The following is an 18,351-nucleotide window of genomic DNA, read 5'->3' on the forward strand; positions in this document are numbered from 1 at the left end:
TGGCAGCCTCAGCACTGGCCCCAGCTGTCCGCAGTAGCTGACCAAAGCGGCCATCAGCCACCTGGCCAAACACCCCTGGAGCCTGGAGGACGCCGTCCCCAGAGGCCAACGCAGTGCCAGTTAGCTGCACCGGGAGCCTGGACTGACATCCCCACCGCTGTCTCCCACGTGGGGGGGATGGCTGCTACAGGAAGGACGAAACTGACCAGTGCTTACTGCGGTTTATTGGCGACTCCTCCAGCTCTTGCTTGGCTACTGCACAGGGTTCCCCTAGACTCCGGAGTTTCCAAAGAGTTGATTCAGATAGTCCTTGTCAGTTCAATAGTTGTTTTGGTGGAGGGACTCATTTCTGGAGCTTCCTGCTCCCCCATCTTCCCACTGTCCTCTGCATTTGGGTTAAAATACATACTACTATTTATTTTTTACTCGTTCTGTGAATTTAATGTTTTGTTTCATTAAATTTTTCACCTCTTCTTTTGGATTGACTGGTTTTTTAGATGGCTAATTATACATATTTAGCAGTTATTTTGTGATGATCAAAGACACCTCTTTGGGTCATTTTACCACTTCTAAGACAATGCAAGGGGCCCAGGACCCTGTAACTACCCTACCTCATTGCTGGTTTCTGTGCTTTGGCTGTCAAATATTTTAATAATATGAATACACAAACACATTTTATGTATATACTTCCAACCTCACAAGGTTTTATTACCATTGTTTTATTTAGTCCATATATATTTGCCATATCTTTACTTTTTCTGTTGATCTCTTGTCTTCCTACATCTCTGAGTCTCCTTTTGGGGTCATTTTCCTTCTGTATTTCCTTTAGTATTTCTTTTAGTGCAGGTCTTTTTTATTTTTTTAAGATTTATTTTATTTATTCCTCTCCCCTTCCCCCCAGTTGCCTGCTGTCTGTGTCCATTCTCTGTGTGTTCTTCTGTGTCCACTTGCATTATTGTCATGCAGCACCGGGAAACTGTGTCCCTTTTTTTGTTGTGTCATCTGGCTGCATCAGCAATCCATGTGTATGGCGCCACTCCTGGGCAGGCTCTGCTTTTTCACACAGTGCGGTTCTCCTTGCGGGGTGCACTCCTTGCGCGTGGGGCACCCCTACGTGGGGGACACCTCTGCGTGGCACGACACTCCTTGTGTGCGGCAGCACTACGCGTGGGTCAGCTCATCACACGGGTCAGGAGGTCCTGGATCTCGAACCCTGCACCCTCCATGTGGTAGGCAGAGGCTCTATCAATTGAGCTACTACCGCTTCCCTAGTGGAGATGATAAATACCCTAGTGCAAGTCATAAATTCTCTTAGTTTTTGTTTTTTAAAAAATATATTTCACTTTCATATTTGCAGGATATTTTCAGTGGGAATTTGAATTCTAGGTTGGAAGTTAATTTTCAGCGGAATTTTGAAAATATTCCTTTGTCTCATGTCTTAAATAACTTTTTTTTTAAGGTTTATTTTATTTATTTCTCCCTGTCCCCTCGTTGTTCACATTTGTTGTGTCTGTCTGTTGTGTGCTGGTCTTTCTCTTTCTAGGAGGCACTGGGAACCGAACCCAGGGGCCTCCCATGTGGGAGCGAGGCACTAATCTCTTCTGTTTTCTCCCTCTCTTTCCTCTAGCTGCTTTTAAGAATTTTTTCTTTGTCTTTTGTTTTTAGCAACTTTACTTTCATGTATTTAGGTGTGTGTGTGTCTGTGTGTGTTTATTCTTTTTGTGTTTTGCAGTAATTTTGGAATCTGAGATTTAATGTCTTTCCTCACTTTGGAAAAGTTCTCAGGTGTTAGCTCTTCATGTTTTTCTTTTGCTCTGTTCTTTCGCTTCTCCCCTTGGAATCCCAATACTCATATGCTAGATTCATTTGCCCTTCCCCATAAATGTTGTATTCTGTCATATATATTTTCAATCCTTTGGGCCTTCAATTTTTAAGTCTGGATTTTTCTTCTAACCTATCTTTCAATTTACTAATTATCTCCTCAGCTGGAGTCATTCAGCTCTTCAACCTATCCATTGATTTCTAAATTTGAATTATTATATTTTACAGTTCTAGAATGTTGATTTGATTCTTTTGTCAAAAATTTTCACCTATTAATTACATATTAATTACAGTTTTGTTTTAAGTTCGTGCCTGATAATCCCAATATCTAGATTCCATAAAGTTCTCTCTACCTTACTAAAACCCAAGAGATGGGGCTCTTTTTATGTACCTATATTTTTTGTTGGAGATATTGTGTATAAAGAGTGGCAGTAATTTGAGTCTCTGGATGATTTTATCATCTTCTGGGAGAAATTTACTCTTCTGTTACTTTGTTAGGCTAGGAATGGATCACTTTAATTAAATCAGGGAAGGAGATGTTCCAAGGCTGGCTTCAGTGCTTTGACAGTTTGTCTAATTTCGTGTCATCCTTACTGAAGGGAGTCTTTACTGAAAGCCTGGGCCCCAGGTTCACTTTGTGTCCTCTTCCCTGGGGGAATTACTACATTTCCTTAGAGCTCCTGAGTCACTCCACAACCCTCCACCCTCTCTCAGCCCGGTGGGCTTTCTTCTGGAATTGCCTTGAAGGAAGAACAATGCGGACAGTAGGCTCACCTCTCCAACTTCCCTCCTCTCTGCTGTCTTGATTACACAGTCCTGTCGCCTTGGTAGCTCTAGAATGCCTTCAAATAGTTGTTTTTATAGTATTTTGTCTAGATATTCAATTAGATTGAACCACATGAAATTTGCTGGTTTTGTCAAAAAATGGCTGCGTATTGACAATGTTGTGCAGCTCAACCTAAGCTGCTCACCCTGGGGATTTGGTCTGGAACAAACGATGAGACCATTGCGAGGTACAGAATTTTCCATGTCTGGGGGTAAAGTGACCAGAAGCTATGAAAGCATTGGATGAGCATCAAAAATAGATGGAAATATCAGAAAGATGAGGCCTAAGGCATATTCATGTATAATATATAGTCATCAAAGAATGTTTTCCTTATGCTTCCTGTTTCTCAAGGTCAAGCTTAGATGGCAACAGAAATCTCCATGTAATAAAAAGAGTATTATTAGAAAACTGTCTTTCAGAAGAGTTTGCAACCCGTGTTTCTCCCGCTCCTTTTTCTGAAGGACTGCTTATGGAGGCCCAAATGCACCAGGTTTGGCTGGTTTCTGCCCTACACCCCCGCAGAGAAGGAGTACGGGGCGTGGAAGCACCACTACCTCGCTTGCCTGTCCACCTTGGACTGGCTCACGCCCAGGGAAGCTGCTGCTCTTTACGGGACCCTGAATGAACCCAAAGCAGAAGACGAGGAGCTCTGGGAAAGACACAGAGAAAAGTGCCTACGGAAAATAATTTGGGGGAAAATTGCACTCCGTAAGAGTGAGTGGTATTTTTTTTTTAATTACATCTTTTCCAAATACTTGAGAAATAAACGCATTTGCATACACATTCCCACAGAGGAAGGCAGTGCTTTTTCTGGAATGTCACGTGTGGCAGTGTCTCAATATGTTCAGGACAAGCTCTTTTTCCCTTTGGTTGAAATATGCAAAGAGGAGAACAGAGCCTCCATCGCTGTTGTGGCTCCTCAGGGTTTAAGACACCTGAAGGAGGAGAGAGAAAAGGAAGGACAGGGGCAAAAGCCAGGAGCTGGATGGGATCAAGGCGGAAGAGGTGGGGTGGTGGAAATGGAGGACTGGGGCAATGGGAATCGAAGGAGGAAGAAGGGCTCTTTACAAGAAGGGTGGAAGCGACGGGGTCAGGAGGCGCTCGTGGTAAAGGCATCCAAATTGCACAACGTGTGAGAGCAAGCAACAAACCCACGTTTTAAAAAATCGGCTGTAACAAATAGGAAATTACTTCTAGCCAAGAAGAAGGGCAGCAGCAGATGCAAGCCTACACGCTGATGAGCAGGGCCTTCGAGGACGGAGCTGCTCACCCTCTGAGCCTGGTCTTGACCTGAAATGATGCGTGACCTGCAGCCACAGGGCTGAGAGGGTGAGGCCCAAATGCGGCCCGTGAAAATGGTTGTCAGTCTTGTCAGCTGGTGCCTTACCCCGGCACAGCTCTATTTTTGATGCTGCGTTCATGTCGTCTTGACTGGGAGAAGTGTGAGGTAAACGGCCCAGCCGCTGCTGTTTGTTTTTCAGAGGAGCTATTCAAAGTTCGGCCTCCTTGGGTGAGTGGAACATGCTGCTCTAGACTGTTAAAATCCAGATGCCAGCCGCGTCTCTCCCAATCTGTGAAGGGCCGGGTGGAACTGCAGGAAGCTGGGGAGAAGCAGCTCATTCGGACGTCGCTGGACGCTTTGCCCAAGCGGTGAGCAAACTTCTCTCCTGAAGGCCCGTTGAATGATCCAAGAGTCCATCTTCAAGACCTCAGCTGACACGCAGGGGTCTTCTAGAACGCATAGCCCGCAGGGTAGCAATAGCAGTGATTCCTTAATCTTCAAGAACGGGCTTCTTCAGCATGCCTTCTGAAGAGGGAAATACATAATTCACATTTTTTATTTCAAATATTCTTAACCCCACAAAGAAGTTGTGGGCTTTTGTACATTTTCTGTAAAAAGTTATTGAACAAAAATACCATCTTTCTACAAAAAAAATTTTTTAATGGATTGAGAGTTGATGTGGGGATGGGGGTGGCTGTGGTGACAAAGGAGATGTCATCAGAAGGCCCTGATGATTGATTGAGGGCATTGGAAATCTCTCGGCTCCTCCTTTTTTTAAATGTCAGTTTTAGACCTGTAAGTATTTTACTAGATTCATTTTAAGTCCTCACAGAAGCTAAGCACGTTCTATAATACTTTCCAGCCATGCACCTCTGAGGAGAGAGACCCAGGGGCAGGCTGGCCCCACTTGCTGCCTCCTCCAGCTTGGGGAACCAATGCCTGCTCCTTGGACCGAGGAGCTGATGGCCAAAGAACATTCTAGTGCTCACTGTTCTAAGTCAGGTTAAGAGAAAATGAAAACTTATTTCCCCCCTTTTCCTTATAGAAGCAATGTTTCTGGAAGCCATTCCTACCCTTTATTACCAAAGAAGAATGAACGTGGAGTTTATAAAAACTATGACGACTCTTCAGCTTTGCAGCCACACTTGATTTTAATATCATCTCGGATTCCTGCCTATGAGGTACCAAGTGTGCTAAGAGGCCAGCCCTGACCTGTGTGTGTGGTATCAGCCTCCATGTGTGTAAGAATGAGTCATCTCCTAAGCTGAACTTACAGGCCCAAGAGAGTTTTAAACATTGGAATTAAAGAAAAGTCATCATAAATCAAAATTATTTTTAAAAAGCATTAAAGGCCAAAATTGCCTTGCATTTGTTATTATCTAGCAAATTCTAATTGAATTCAGTGCACTTAACCCAGAAAAGACCTAGGTGCTTAAGAATCATTTCAAAATACTTCTTTGGTGATCTCAAAGAATTTAGTATTACATAACCACTGACCCTCAAAAGAAGAATGCCAGAAATCTTATTTTGTGATTTGTTCAATGAGGGTGCCATTAAATTAGAATATATTCTTTCTATAATAAAGTTATATATTTTAATTTTGATATGAATACTAAGAAAAATAAAAGAAGGCAGAAAAGACTAGGAAGCAAGTATTTTTACATGCATGAGTGTGCATATGTATGTACATGTACATATTAATAACATGTAGGGACATATCTAACACATGACATTCAAGCAGCTATATTCATTGATTTACTGTTTCTAACAAAATAATTGCTTTTTTAATTGTTTATTTCTCTCCTCTTCCCCCCCTCCCCCCGTTGCTCTCTGTGTCCATTTGCTGTGTGTTCTTCTGTGTCTGCTTGTATTCTTGTCAGCGGCACCGGGAATCTGTGTCTCTTTTTGTTGCGTCATCTTGCTGCATCAGTTCGCCATATGTGCGGTGCCATTCCTGGGCAGGCTGGACTTTCTTTTGCGCTGGGCGGCTCTCCTTACGGGGCACACTCCTTGCGCGTGGGGCTTCCCTACGTGGGGGACACCCCTGCATGGCACAGCACTCCTTGTGCACATCAGCACTGTGCATGGGCCAGCTCCACACGGGTCAAGGAGGTCCTGAGTTTGAACCATGGACCTCCCATCTGGTAGGCGGATGCTCTATCCATTGAGCCAAGTCCACTTCCCAAATGATTGCTTTTAAGATATGAAATAATTTCTCCTCTGGCATCTGCTAACTGACTCATCATTTAGGACTCACTAGCCCAGCGGATCCACATGAAAGCAAATGAGAGCTTTGGTCTTCTTTGCATGGCCATAGAGAGTATCCCTAATGTTCAAAATCCATGCTTTAAACACAGATGGGCACAGATGGGGTGACAGGGCACCCATCCCCCGGTTGTCTTCTTTACATGTGAAGATGGTGCCATAATTACTCATTTGATTTTGATTGTGATAGGGGTTCAGGTAAAAAGTAGGGCACTTCCACACTGTGGTTCTCTGTGCGGCTGAACTCTGCCCTCCAGAAAGTGGTATGAAGTTTTGGAGGAAATCTACAGCTTCGATGACTTTCCAACCTGACCTGCTCCTGGGAATGAGCTATGTCACCACTGGGTGGTGGAAGTCAAATGGTGGCTTCGATATTTATTTAAATGGCAAATATTTTTCAATCAATACTGGTAACTCAAACATTCATAATGAAGAGGAAAACAATCTATTTTAAGGAGCTCATTGTAAACTTGTGTGGTTTTATGATTTCATATTTTATTTTGTGCATAGGTTTCTCTGCATGGGGGTGTTCAAAGGAAAAAGACCGGGGGGAAATAACCTAAAGTGTTAGTGATAATTATCTCTCAGTGATGGAGTTGCAAGTGTATTTAACTTTCTCCTTTTATAATTAGAAAAGAAATGAGTTTATTAGAGAAACAGTGAATACTGTGGTGCAAGATGAACAGTGGTTAACAGAACAAATATGATAATTTCTCCCATGTACAATAACAATATATATACTAATAGAGTACTAATAATCGGGTGGGTTGATACTGGCTATTAAAAAAGGCCGTTGTAGGAGGACGCTTATCTTCCTCCTTCCCTAATTTCTGGAAAGCAACGATCTCAGCGCATGGTTTAAAGATGGCGGCCTTTGGCATAGCCATTCTCTTTCTTTCTTTACTAAGCATTCTGAGCTGGCGGGCTGATGCTCCTACCCTGTGGTTTCACTTCCCAGATGGTGGTGGACAGCGTGAGGGCCGGCGTGGCCGCCGTGGTGTACGAGCACAGCGGGCTGACCCTGGAGGGCCTGCTTCGTCTCACTGCCAAGGCGCTGGCTGGGCGCAGGGCACGCAGCATAGGTATATTTAGCGACGGAAACAGCAGAGAAGTCCACCTACTCCAAGGTAGGCCTGGGGATGGGCAAAGAAGGACCACACGACGTCACGCTGCTGAGGCCTTTGTCCCGTGGCGGTCTTCAGCTACTGTTTACGTGCCAGTTTGCTAACGAGAGTTGATTTGGGCTTTAGGAAGAAAACGACGTGATGTTAATGGCGTCAGATACCAAGACCTGCACGCTGGTGTCGCTGAGGGCAGCATTATGCTCCACTGTGCTCAGACTTCACAGGAAGGGTGGCCAGCTCGTGAGGTTGTCACGGGCACCTTTAGGGAATCGCAGCAGTTACCTTTTTGTGGGGGAGGAGATGAACGTTTTAGAAATAAACTCCAACTTTCTCTTCTTCCCCATCGTATACCTTGCCTCCATCCTTGTTTATACCTAAAATAGAATTGTTTTTTAACTTTCCCAACACAAGACTTCCCATTCTTGTGGGATGAGGAGAGGATGGGAAGATGATGGTCAGGAGTCCAGCTGGCAGGGAGCCCACAAAGTGGCACAGTGGGTTCTGGAATCGCCTTTCCAACTGCTCTCTTGGGGGCTGGGACCCAGGGGACTTGGAACAGTTCCAGCAAGTTCCTGTTTTAGCAAAACCCCACTGTGTTTGCTTTCTGACTGGCCTTCCTTGTTTAGTTTACCTTATGCCTGGATCAAGTTGTGTATATCCCCCCAAAGTAAATTCTAGATACTATTTTTTGGGGATTTAAATGCATAATTAAGTACATAGTATCTCTTCTCTAAATGGGGAGAGTTACCAATTGCATGATTCTGCTGCAGTAGTAGGTTCACTTCATGTGGTTGGAAAGAGTTCATTACAGGTTCCAGATCTCAGCCTCTTTGTTCTCCAGATGAGAAAGGTTTCCAAATTCCACCTTTTCCTGTTTTCTGGGTTTTTGTTTTTTTGTGTTTTTTTTTTGGTTTTGGTTTTAAAAGAAGTAACAATAATAACAAAATTCTGTAGAAAATGAATGTTTTCTTCTCTGTAATTGTGGTTTTCTCCAAAGCTTTTGGCCTTAAAAAAAACAACAAAAGCGAAGCCTTTTCCTCCAGACACTGGAAGAGGTCCTTCTCTGTGTGTTAAGACCTCTGAATAGGAAGGAGAGAGCAGCCAGGCGCTGTGCCTGGCTTTTAAGAAAGTCGTTTCTGTGGCTGAGGAAGGACTCCCCTGGACAGGCAGCTTAGCTGACCCAGCGCACGGAGCCCCAAGAGGTGACAGGACAGGAGAATTCCAGTGATGTTTACACATCGCGGGAGTCTTACTGCTGCCCCGAGGTGTTAATTTTTGGTTGACTTCGGTACTCGATCGCACATCCCGGGATTGACTGACCACCCACCAGAGCCCGGCAGCGAGCTGGACACCCACATCCCTGCGCTGTGCTGGCCACAACGCCATGTCAACCCTAGGCACAGGCCGCCAGGCCACGAGAGGGGTCAAACTGCAGGATTGTGCCGGGCTTTTCATTATGGAGCTTACAGCTGACCAACAGACAAAGAACCAGTGAAAATATTTTGTCCTCCGTTGCTTGCAAGCGGGGTGAAATAAGTTCAGCCTTGTAGTAGAATTATTGCTTTGCGTTTGAACAACACAAGATGCAATTGTGGCTGTTTTCAAATCCAGGTTTTCTTTAATGTGTTTCAAGTTCACTAATTGTTCCCTTCCTCTCCTTTTCCCTCCAGGTGTGTGTGTGTTATAGAAAAGGGGGCACTCACTGGGACATGGAGACTGATGACTGCAGGCAGAAAATTTATTGGGAAGCTCTCCCAATGGAGGGTGTCTGAAGAATAGGCTTCAGCCCACCCCTGGAAAGGGGGACTTGAATTCATACAGCACCTTCCTAGGCGGGGAAATGACGGTCAGTGGGAGGGGGCCGAGGGTCTGAGGGTCCGAGTGAGGTGCAGGGGCCAATAGGAAGCCCTGGAGGCGAAAACTGCCCCTTGCATGGCTGGGGGTAAGATAGGGAGTTAAGCTTTCTTGGAATGCTGGGGAGCAGGTGGCGCTTTGATCTGGAGGGGGTGAAGGTCTCTATCTCTCTTTACTCCCGTTTCCACGTGGTTTCTTTGTTCAACCTCGGGGGAAGTGCCGTGCTTTCCGGCACGTGGGCTTGTGGGGGGCTTGTCTTTCCTCAGTGCCTGTCGGGGGAACTGAGCCACAGACAGCTTGTTCCTTATTGCAAACCCAGCGAAGGGGAACGTCTAACCATGTGTGTGTGTGTGTTTGTGGTGCGATTCTGAGAACATTCCCTTTCTCCAGCTCCCGACCAGAACTAGGACCTTGGGAGCCCGATCCGGGGCCTTGGTGGACACTTTCGTCCTCATGACTTGGTGCTGGAATGAGGGCGATTGGGCGGTCTAATCCCTTCAAATTTATTTCCTTTTCTTGGGATTAAGCCATAAACAGAAATGCCAGGTGACTATTGCAAAATCTGATTTTCTGGAGAACGCCAATTAGAGACAACTTTTGGCATGAGAAAGATCTTTTCTTGGGAGGGGAGGCAAACCTCTTCCTTAGTTCGACTTCCTTGCAGTGACCCCCCAGGACGTCTCCCCCTCACCAGCACAAGCCGCGAGGGACCTCCCTTCTGAGCCCCCACGTCCTAAACCGACGCGCAAAGCAGCCCTGCCGCGAGGTGGCACGGACGGGAGGCGCCCACGGGGCTTGTGGCATGGCATGGGCACGCGTTGCCTTCTAGAGTTTGTGGCTTCGCGTTCAGTAACTGCCAAGGGACACGGCTGTGGCAGGAACTAACAGGACATTTTGATTTTTCTCCCCAGGCTATAAAATTGGCATTAAAAATTTGCTGAAGCCTGAGGTGAGAGACTTCTGGGAGAAGCTGGGAAGCTCTGTGGCCACCGCGGAAGAAGGGGGTCACGTGGACCTCTTTGTACCTCTGGCGGCGTCAGGTCAGCCCTGGGGACACTGCAGAGAGGTGGAGACCACACCCGCTTGGTGTCCGTGGGTTACCATCGCCCAGCTGCCACCCTTCGCCCCGTTTCTTCTCTTTACTCCTCAGCTGCCCAGATGTTTGGGGGAAGGGGAGGGTCAGGCCTGGTGGTCAGAGTAGCTGCCGGTGCAGCCTTATTTCTACCTGCTCTGGGACACACAGCCAGCGCCACTCCCAGGGCGGGGGGCTGTGATTGGCCGCCACCAGAACACGAGCAAACGCCCCCTGCTGCCGGGAGGCGCTGGGAACCCCGTGTGACCAAGGGCCTGGTTCAAATCCCGCCCCTGGCACTTTGTAACTACGCCGTTTTAGGCAAGTGTGTGCGTCTGCTCTTCCTTCCCTGAAAATGGGGATAACAGTACCTTCCCTAACATCCAGGATGTAAATATTTAAACTGTACAAATGAACAGTGTACTCAAAAATATTGAAGTATTAAAATCAGTGAGGCGCTTTGTAAAGATGAGTTTTGTTGAAGACTCCTGAGGTTGCTCATATAATTTTTATTCTGAAATACTTTCGAACTTACAGAACAGTTACAAAAATAGTACAAATCCCATATGGAGAATAAACACACCACCCACCTCACCCCCCTCCCAGATCCACCAGTTTTTAACATTTTCCCACATTTGCCATACCATTCTATCTCTCATTCATTCATCTATCTCTCATTCACCCATCTATCTATCTATCTATCTATCTATCTATCTATCTATCTATCTATCTATCTATCTATCTATCTATATCTATTGACTGATCTATTGATTGATCTATTGTCTATCCATCTGTGTCTTTTCATCTATCTATCCATCGGTCCATTTTCTGAACACTTGAGTGAGGTTGTATTTACACATCATGCTCCTTGAACACATAAAACTGCCATGTACATTTCCTAAGGACAAGGATAGTCACTTATATAACCATGTTAAGTTCAGTTATCAAGTTCAAGAACTTTAACATTGATATAAAGCGTACAGTCTATATTCTAATTTTTTTAACCTTTCCTCCTCCCTTGCTAGACTCCATCCAGGAACATGTATTGCCTTTAATTGTCATTGTCTCTTTAGTTGCCTTTTCTCTCTTTTTAATTGTGGGAACATACATACAACATGAACTTTCCTATCCCAATCATTCCCAAGCATGCCATTCAATGGGATTAACTGCATGCACGATACTGCAGTACTCTCACCACCTCTAATTAACAAAACTTTCCCATCTGCCCAAGCAGCAACCCTACACCCATTGGTATTAATTTCCCACTCCCCCTACCCCCTGCCCCTGGCAAACTGAACACCAATTTCTACCTGTATGAGCATGTATATTCTCTAGAATTTTCTTTGTAGTTAGCACGGGCTTAAATTTAGCACCCTAAGTGTAAAGCAATTCTATTTGCTTTGATACCAACTTAACTTTAGTAGTATATACAAACTATGTTTCTATACCCATTCAGCCCCCCACCTTTATGTAATTCTTGTCACAAATTATACACTTAAACATTATGAGTCCAGAAACACTAATTTACCATTATAGTTTATGCATTTGCCTTTTAGATCCTTTAGAAGGCAGTAAGTGGAATTACAAACCAAAATTGCCTTAGTACTGGCATTTGTATTTACCCATCGTTACCCTCCCTGGAGGTCTTTATTTCTTCAAGTGGCTTCAATCTATTGTGCTTCCCTTTCATCCTGCAGAACTCTCTTCAGCATCTCTAGTAGGGACTATCTAGTGGTGATGAATTCCCTCAGCTTTTGCTTATCTCGGAATGTCTTCATCCCTCTCTCATTTTTGAAAGACAATTTTGCTGGATATAGAATTCTTGGGTGGCAACTTTTTGCTTTCAGCACTTTAAATGTGTCTTCCTCTGCCTTCCTTCCTCCATGGTTTCCAGTGAGAAATTGGCACTTAATCGTATTGAGGCGCCCATGTATGGGAGTTGCTTCTCTCCTGTAGCTTTCAGAATTCTCTCTTTATCTTTGGCAATTGAGAACTTGATTAAAATATGCTGCAGTGTGTGTCTATTTGGGTGTAAGCTGTCTGGAGTTTGTTGAGCATCTTGGATGTGAATATTTACGTCTTTCATTAAATTTGGGAATTTTCAGGCACTATTTCTTTGAATATTCTCTTTGCCTCTTTCTTTCTTCTCCTTCTGGGACTCCCACAACGCATATGTTGCTATGCCTGATGGTATCCCACATGTTCCTCAGGCTTCACTTTTCTTCATTCATTCTTCTTTCTAATCCTCAGTCTAGATAATTTCAATTTCCTTATCTTCCAGCTCTCTGATACTTACTTTTGCCAATTCCAATTTGCTACTTTTGAAAAGATTTATTTTATTTTTCTCCCCTTACCCCCTCCCCCACCCTGCTGTTTTTGCTGTCTGTGTCCATTCACTGTGTGATCTTCTGTATCTATTTCTCTTTTTGTCTTCTCATTTTTTCTCCTCTAGGATTCACTGGGATTCAAACCCGAGTACCTCTGATGTGGAGAGGAGTTCCCTGTCAGCTGTGCCACCTCAATTCCTGGTTTCTGCTGTGCTTCGCCTTGATTCTCCGCTTTGTCTCTCTTTTGTTGTGCTATCATCTTGCTGCGTGACTCACTTGTGTGGGCACTGACTTACGGTGTGAGTGCTCAGCTCACCATGTGGGCACTGGCTCACCACATGGGCACTCACATGGGCACTGGCTCACCACGCGGGCACTCACGCGGGCACTCGGCTCACTGCGCAGGCACTCGCGTGGGCACTCCACTTGCTGCGCAGGCACCTGGCTCACCATGCGGGCACGCTTTCTCTTCTTTTTTCGCCAGGAGGCCCCAGGGATTGACTGCAGCTCCTCCCACATGGTAGGTGGAAGCCCTATCCCTTGAGCCACATCTGCTTCCCCCAATTTGCTATTGAACCCCTCAGGGAATTTTTAAATTTCTGTTACTATGACCTTCAGCTCTGTTTGGTTCTTTTTCATAATTTCCATCTACTGATATTCTCTTTGTGTTTCTCTTTCATTTTCATGATTTCCTTTAGTCCTTTTTTTTTTTAAGATTTATTTTTTAGTTATTTCTCTCCCCTTCCCCACACTCCCCAGTTGTCTGCTCTCTGTGTCCATTCGCTGTGTGTTCTTCTGTGTCCGCTTGTGTCAGCGGCATCCAGAATCTGTGTCTTGTTTTGTTGCGCCATCTTGCTGCATCAGCTCTCCGTGTGTGCGGCGCCACTCCTGGGCAGGATGCACTTTTCTCACACTGGGCGGTTCTCCTTACGGGGCGCACCCCTTGCACATGGGGCTCCCCTATGCAGGGGACACCCCTGCACGGCGCGACACTCCTTGTGTGCATCAGCACTGCATGTGGGCCAGCTCCACACGGGTCAGGAAGCCCGGGGTTTGAACCCTGGACCTCCCGTGTGGTAGGTGGACCCTCTATCCATTGGGCCAAGTCGCTTCCCTCCTTTAGTTCTTTGTCCATGTTTCCCTTTAGTGCTTTGAGCATATTTAGGACCTTTTAAAAGTCTTCATATGGTCCTCCGTATTTATGGTTTCTAATACATTACTCTTCCCCTTTGTCTGGGCCTTCACTTCCCATTTCTTTGTATGTTTTGTAATCTTTTATTGAAACCTGGACAATTTGGTATTTGGTGTGCTATCACTGGAATTTAGATTCTGAGGTGTCTGTTCCCTAAACTTGCATCCTTTGTATCCAGCTAGTCTTAAGACAGAACTTTCCTTGAATGCCAGGATCTAATAAAAAAAAAAGAAGAAAAAGAAACCACCTGTCCCAGTCTTTGCAGATTGGCCTCTGCTAGCACTCTCCTTCAGGCTTATCCACACAGTGAGCAAAGCACAGGGCCTCCGTGATCCTTCTGCACAGGTGTCTTCTGGGGCACGCCTGTGGGGCCCTAGGAATTTCCCATTTACGTGGTTCCAAATGTCGCCCCTCGCCTAGGAAAGTCTCTTTCCCTTCCTGGCTGCTGCACTGCCGGTCCTGCAGCCACAGTCCCTTGCCCCAGGCAGTGCAACCTGCCTGCTTTCCCACGGTGTCCTGAGAAGAGCCTGGCCAGCCCCTCCTTCCACATGCCGGGCAAGTTCTGGGACGGCCAGTCCCCCAGGCCACCACCAGGCAGATGGGGCCGGACACACGGGTTCCCACCTGTGCACGAGGGTGGGTGGGCACGGGGAGCCCAGGCTCGCTCTGCCCTGAGCAGGTGGGGGTGGGGTGGGTGGCAGGGGCCAGCGTGCCAGGAGAGCCTACTGCTTTTAAGAAGGCTTTTTCTTGATTCAGCGCTTGCCCCATTCCAGCGATCTTTTAGCTGTTTTCTGGAGCTTCTTAGTGGTTATCCAAAGCACCTATGGAGAGACGTGCTCTGCAGCCTCTCACTCTGCCATCTTCACTGGGGCCTGGCTGCTGATCGAATTTTAAGTGCTTGAATGTCTAGAATCAACCACTATGGGGCAAAGTTGATTTCAGTTCCTCGAAGGAAAACTCCAGAAATATTTAGTCAAATTCACTCTTAGGATAGCTCTTAAATAAAAGCTCAGGCTGTTCCTTTTCACCAAGCAGAGGAGGGGAGAGGACTTGGGAAATTAAAATTTCTCTGTTGCTTATTATTAAAGTTCTCCTTAATCCTATTTCACTGTACTGCTCACTACATGCCAAGCACACTCCTGGCAGCTTCGAAAGATAGCGAAATACAAGCATTTGGTAAATTTAAGTTTTTACAGTTATTCAAGTATATAATCTTAACTATGAAAAAAACAGGCATAGACAAATCTAGGAGAAAGCATACTGAAATAGGAACAGCATCTCTCTCTAGATGTATATCAAATTTTCTACTTTTGAAATCAATTTACAAAGAGTAGGGAGCATGGATACCTGCTTGTGGGCGTAGAGTGCACATAGACAAGGATTTAGAAGGCTCCAGACCAAGGTGTTAACAGTAGTTGGATAGAACTATGAGTTTTCTGTGATCTTTTTTCCTTTTCTTTTCTTTTGCTTGCCTCTATTTGATGCACTGAACTAGTATTACTCTTATAATGAGAGGAAGGCATGTTTTTTTACCTGGCATAGAAGAAAAAGAAGTTTTGAATTGAAGTTTTTTTTTTTAAGATTTATTTTTTATTTATTTCTCTCCCCCCACCCAGTTGTCTGCTTTCTGTGTCCATTCACTGTGTGTTCTTCTGTGTTCTTCAGTGGCACCAGGAATCTGTGTTTCTTTCTGTTGCGTCATCTTGTGTGTCAGCTCTCCGTGTGGGTGGGGCCATTCCTGGGCAGGCTGCACTTTCTTTCGTGCTGGGCGGCTCTCCTTACGGGGAGCACTCCTTGCACGTGGGGCTCCCCTACGTGGCACGGCACTCCTTGCGCGCATCAGCACTGTGCATGGGCCAGCTCATCACATGGGTCAGGAGGCTCTGGATCTGAACCCTCAGCCCTTTTGGAGTTGGCTGTAGCAGGGTTTCCAAACGTTAGTGTGCATTCGATTCCCCTGGAGGGCTTGTTACGCAAACACACACATTGCGGGCCCACCCCGGGGTTGTGGCTCAGGAGGGCTGGTGTGAATCTGCATTTCTAACCGGCTCCCGCTGTGCTGGTCCTGGGCCACACCTTGAGAGCCGCTAGTCTTCCTGATTGCCCCCTTTTCCCTCCCGTTCTCCCTCACGCTGCTCCACATGGTCTCTTGATCTCCACCCAAACTGCTTTTGGCAAGACCATAAGTGGCTTCCGTGTGTCCCCTCTGGCGGTCCCTTCTCTGTCCTCACCTTGCTTCGACCACTCAGTGGCATCAGACATGGTTGACCACTCCTTCTCTTGGTGTCCCCGATGCACCCCCACCTCGTTCCTTGCCGTTTCCTGAACAAGCCGAGTTCTTTATTTTTCTCCAGCTTCTGCACACAGAGTCCTGCGCTTGGAAACCCAAGTCTTTGCTGGAGCCCCTCTCCCTTCCACCAACTTCCAGTCTCTGCACATGCGGCAAAATCCCGGACGTCCTTAAGGTCTGGGCCCAGTGTCTGCGGAGGCCTACCCCTCCCGTCCCCAGCTCAACCGCTGGCATTAAAAATGATGGCACGTATGCAGAAGGCTCAGGCCCGGGGCGAGGAGCCCCAAGGCCGTTCCTACTGGTGATGTGTATCTACAGTGGGACTTTCTCAGAAGGAACAACGTGCACAGAAGGAGCCAGAGGGGCCAGGGGGTGGTGAGGTTGCCACCTGGGCTTGGGTTCCTGGCCCATGACCTCAAACTTGCGTTATCTCAAGGTCATGGAGCTGGACTTTTTTTTTTTTTTAAAGATTTATTTATTTATTTTAAAAAATTTATTTCTTTCCCCTTCTCTGCCCCACTCCTTGTTGTCTTCTCTCTCTGTCCATTCGCTGTGTGTTCTTTTGTGTCTGCTTGTATTCTTGTCAGTGGCACTGGGAATTTGTGTCTCTTTTTGTTGTGTCATCTTGCAGTGTCAGCTCTCCGTGTGTGCGGCGCCACTCCTGGGCAGGCTGCACTTTTTTGGTGCGGGGCAGCTCTCCATATGGGGCGCACTCCTTGCATGTGGGGCTCCCCTACGTGGTACAGTAGTCCTTGTGCACATCAGCACTGAGCATGGGCCAGCTCATCACACGGATCATGAAGCCCGGGGTTTGAACCCTGGACCCCCCATGTGGTAGGTGGATGCTCTATCCATTGAGCCAAATCCGCTTCCCTGGGGCTGGACTTCTGAGTAGGACACAGCCTTACTCCCTTTGCCCTGTGTGCAGGCAGTATCTTCTTCCCACGTCAATTTCACTATTAGGAGAGAATGCCTTGGCCAGAGGACTTTAAAATCTCATCCCCTTGTGTTATATTTGTTAATGGTAAGTTAGTAAAGTGGCATTATGGTTTATACACCAGTCTCCTGTGAGTTGGCTCATTGTGAGTCTATTCCCCAAGAGACTGACTCGTTCTCAAGGTATGGGCAGGAAGCGTTCTGAGCTGGCCAAGCCGAGGAGCAGACCCTAGACTGCGTGCTCTCAGTGGCACAGCTGTATCTTCAGGCTCACACATCCTTTGCTGCCTTCAACTAACTCTTCCATTTTAGGGCTTTCACAAGCTGTTAAAATCCTCTGTGTGGGAAGTACTTACTAAGGCGTCATGAAACGCGAGACCTCTCAGCACTGCCAGCACAGGGCTGCGCACGCAGGAGCACTGCGCACGCAGGAGCACTGCGGGGTTTACCGAGGCCAGAGACGGTGGAACAGGCAGCCAGGCGCTGCCTTGGTGGCTGGGTGGCACAACGTCCACCTCCCACACCTGTACTGGTCACCGCTGGTGGTCGAGTCGGACCCTTGCGCTTCCTCCCTCCGTTCAGCACCCGACTTCTCGGGCATCCTCCCTGCCTGGACGGAGCCCATGTGGCTCAGAGGTGACCGGCTCCAACCCCCACCCCAGGTGGACCCCAGGTACTCGAGGCCACTCTGTGCCCTGTGGGGTGCTGGTCAGTGGGTGGGCTCCTGCCCCGGCTGCCTAATCAGACTAAACGAGGCGCTTCTCTCCCTTCACTGGGCCGGAGGCTTTCTCTGTCCCTCCCCCCCATCACGAACAGTGAGGCGGGGCCACGGCTGCAGCTGGCAGTCGTCTTGTGACCAGGGTGGACAATCCAGAGTCTCCAGCCCCGCCCAGACCTGAAGCATTTTAACGACACCCCCAGGTGACCAGTACGGGCTCAGGGCTGGAAACGGCAGAGCAGAGAGAAGGAAAGGATGGGGACCTCCGACGACATGGCTCAGCCCCCAAGTCCTCAGCCCTGAGCCTGCCCGGCCTCCGTTTTGTGAGACTAAATGATGCGAAAGGATATTTTCCTTGGTTGTTTAATCCAGTTTGAGCCTGGCGTTCTGGGCCTTGAAGCCAGTAAGCCATGTAAATGCTCAATTCATCTAAACAGCCTCATACACAAGAGTCAAAAACGCCTCCCGGGAGGTCCTGCCAAATCCAGGCAGCTGACCCTCTGACTTCCCGGATGGCCGTGTGCCAGGAGAGGCCCCGCCAGTGCACGGCAGAGCTGGGACTTCAGTCCAGCTCTCCTATCCCTGGACCCACGTCCTTTTCACGATTTGTAAGCATGGGAGAGGGTGCTAGGGGATGAAGATAT

The 18,351-nt window shown here is 47.1% G+C and overlaps 1 protein-coding gene across 2 annotated transcripts in view; it reads left to right on the forward strand.

The window, feature by feature from the left end:
* The window catches only part of ECT2L (epithelial cell transforming 2 like), a 91,971-nt gene that overhangs the window by 40,660 nt on the left and 32,960 nt on the right, over positions 1–18,351 (forward strand). For both annotated transcript variants that reach the window (XM_058307549.1, XM_058307550.2), the window contains exons 6-10: positions 3,109–3,361; positions 4,129–4,297; positions 4,975–5,110; positions 7,153–7,321; positions 10,084–10,212. In XM_058307549.1, the coding sequence (XP_058163532.1) occupies positions 3,109–3,361; positions 4,129–4,297; positions 4,975–5,110; positions 7,153–7,321; positions 10,084–10,212 (856 nt within the window). The remainder of the gene's footprint in view (positions 1–3,108; positions 3,362–4,128; positions 4,298–4,974; positions 5,111–7,152; positions 7,322–10,083; positions 10,213–18,351) is intronic.

Source organism: Dasypus novemcinctus, chromosome 11 (assembly GCF_030445035.2).
Source record: "Dasypus novemcinctus isolate mDasNov1 chromosome 11, mDasNov1.1.hap2, whole genome shotgun sequence".
Lineage (NCBI taxonomy): Eukaryota > Metazoa > Chordata > Mammalia > Cingulata > Dasypodidae > Dasypus > Dasypus novemcinctus.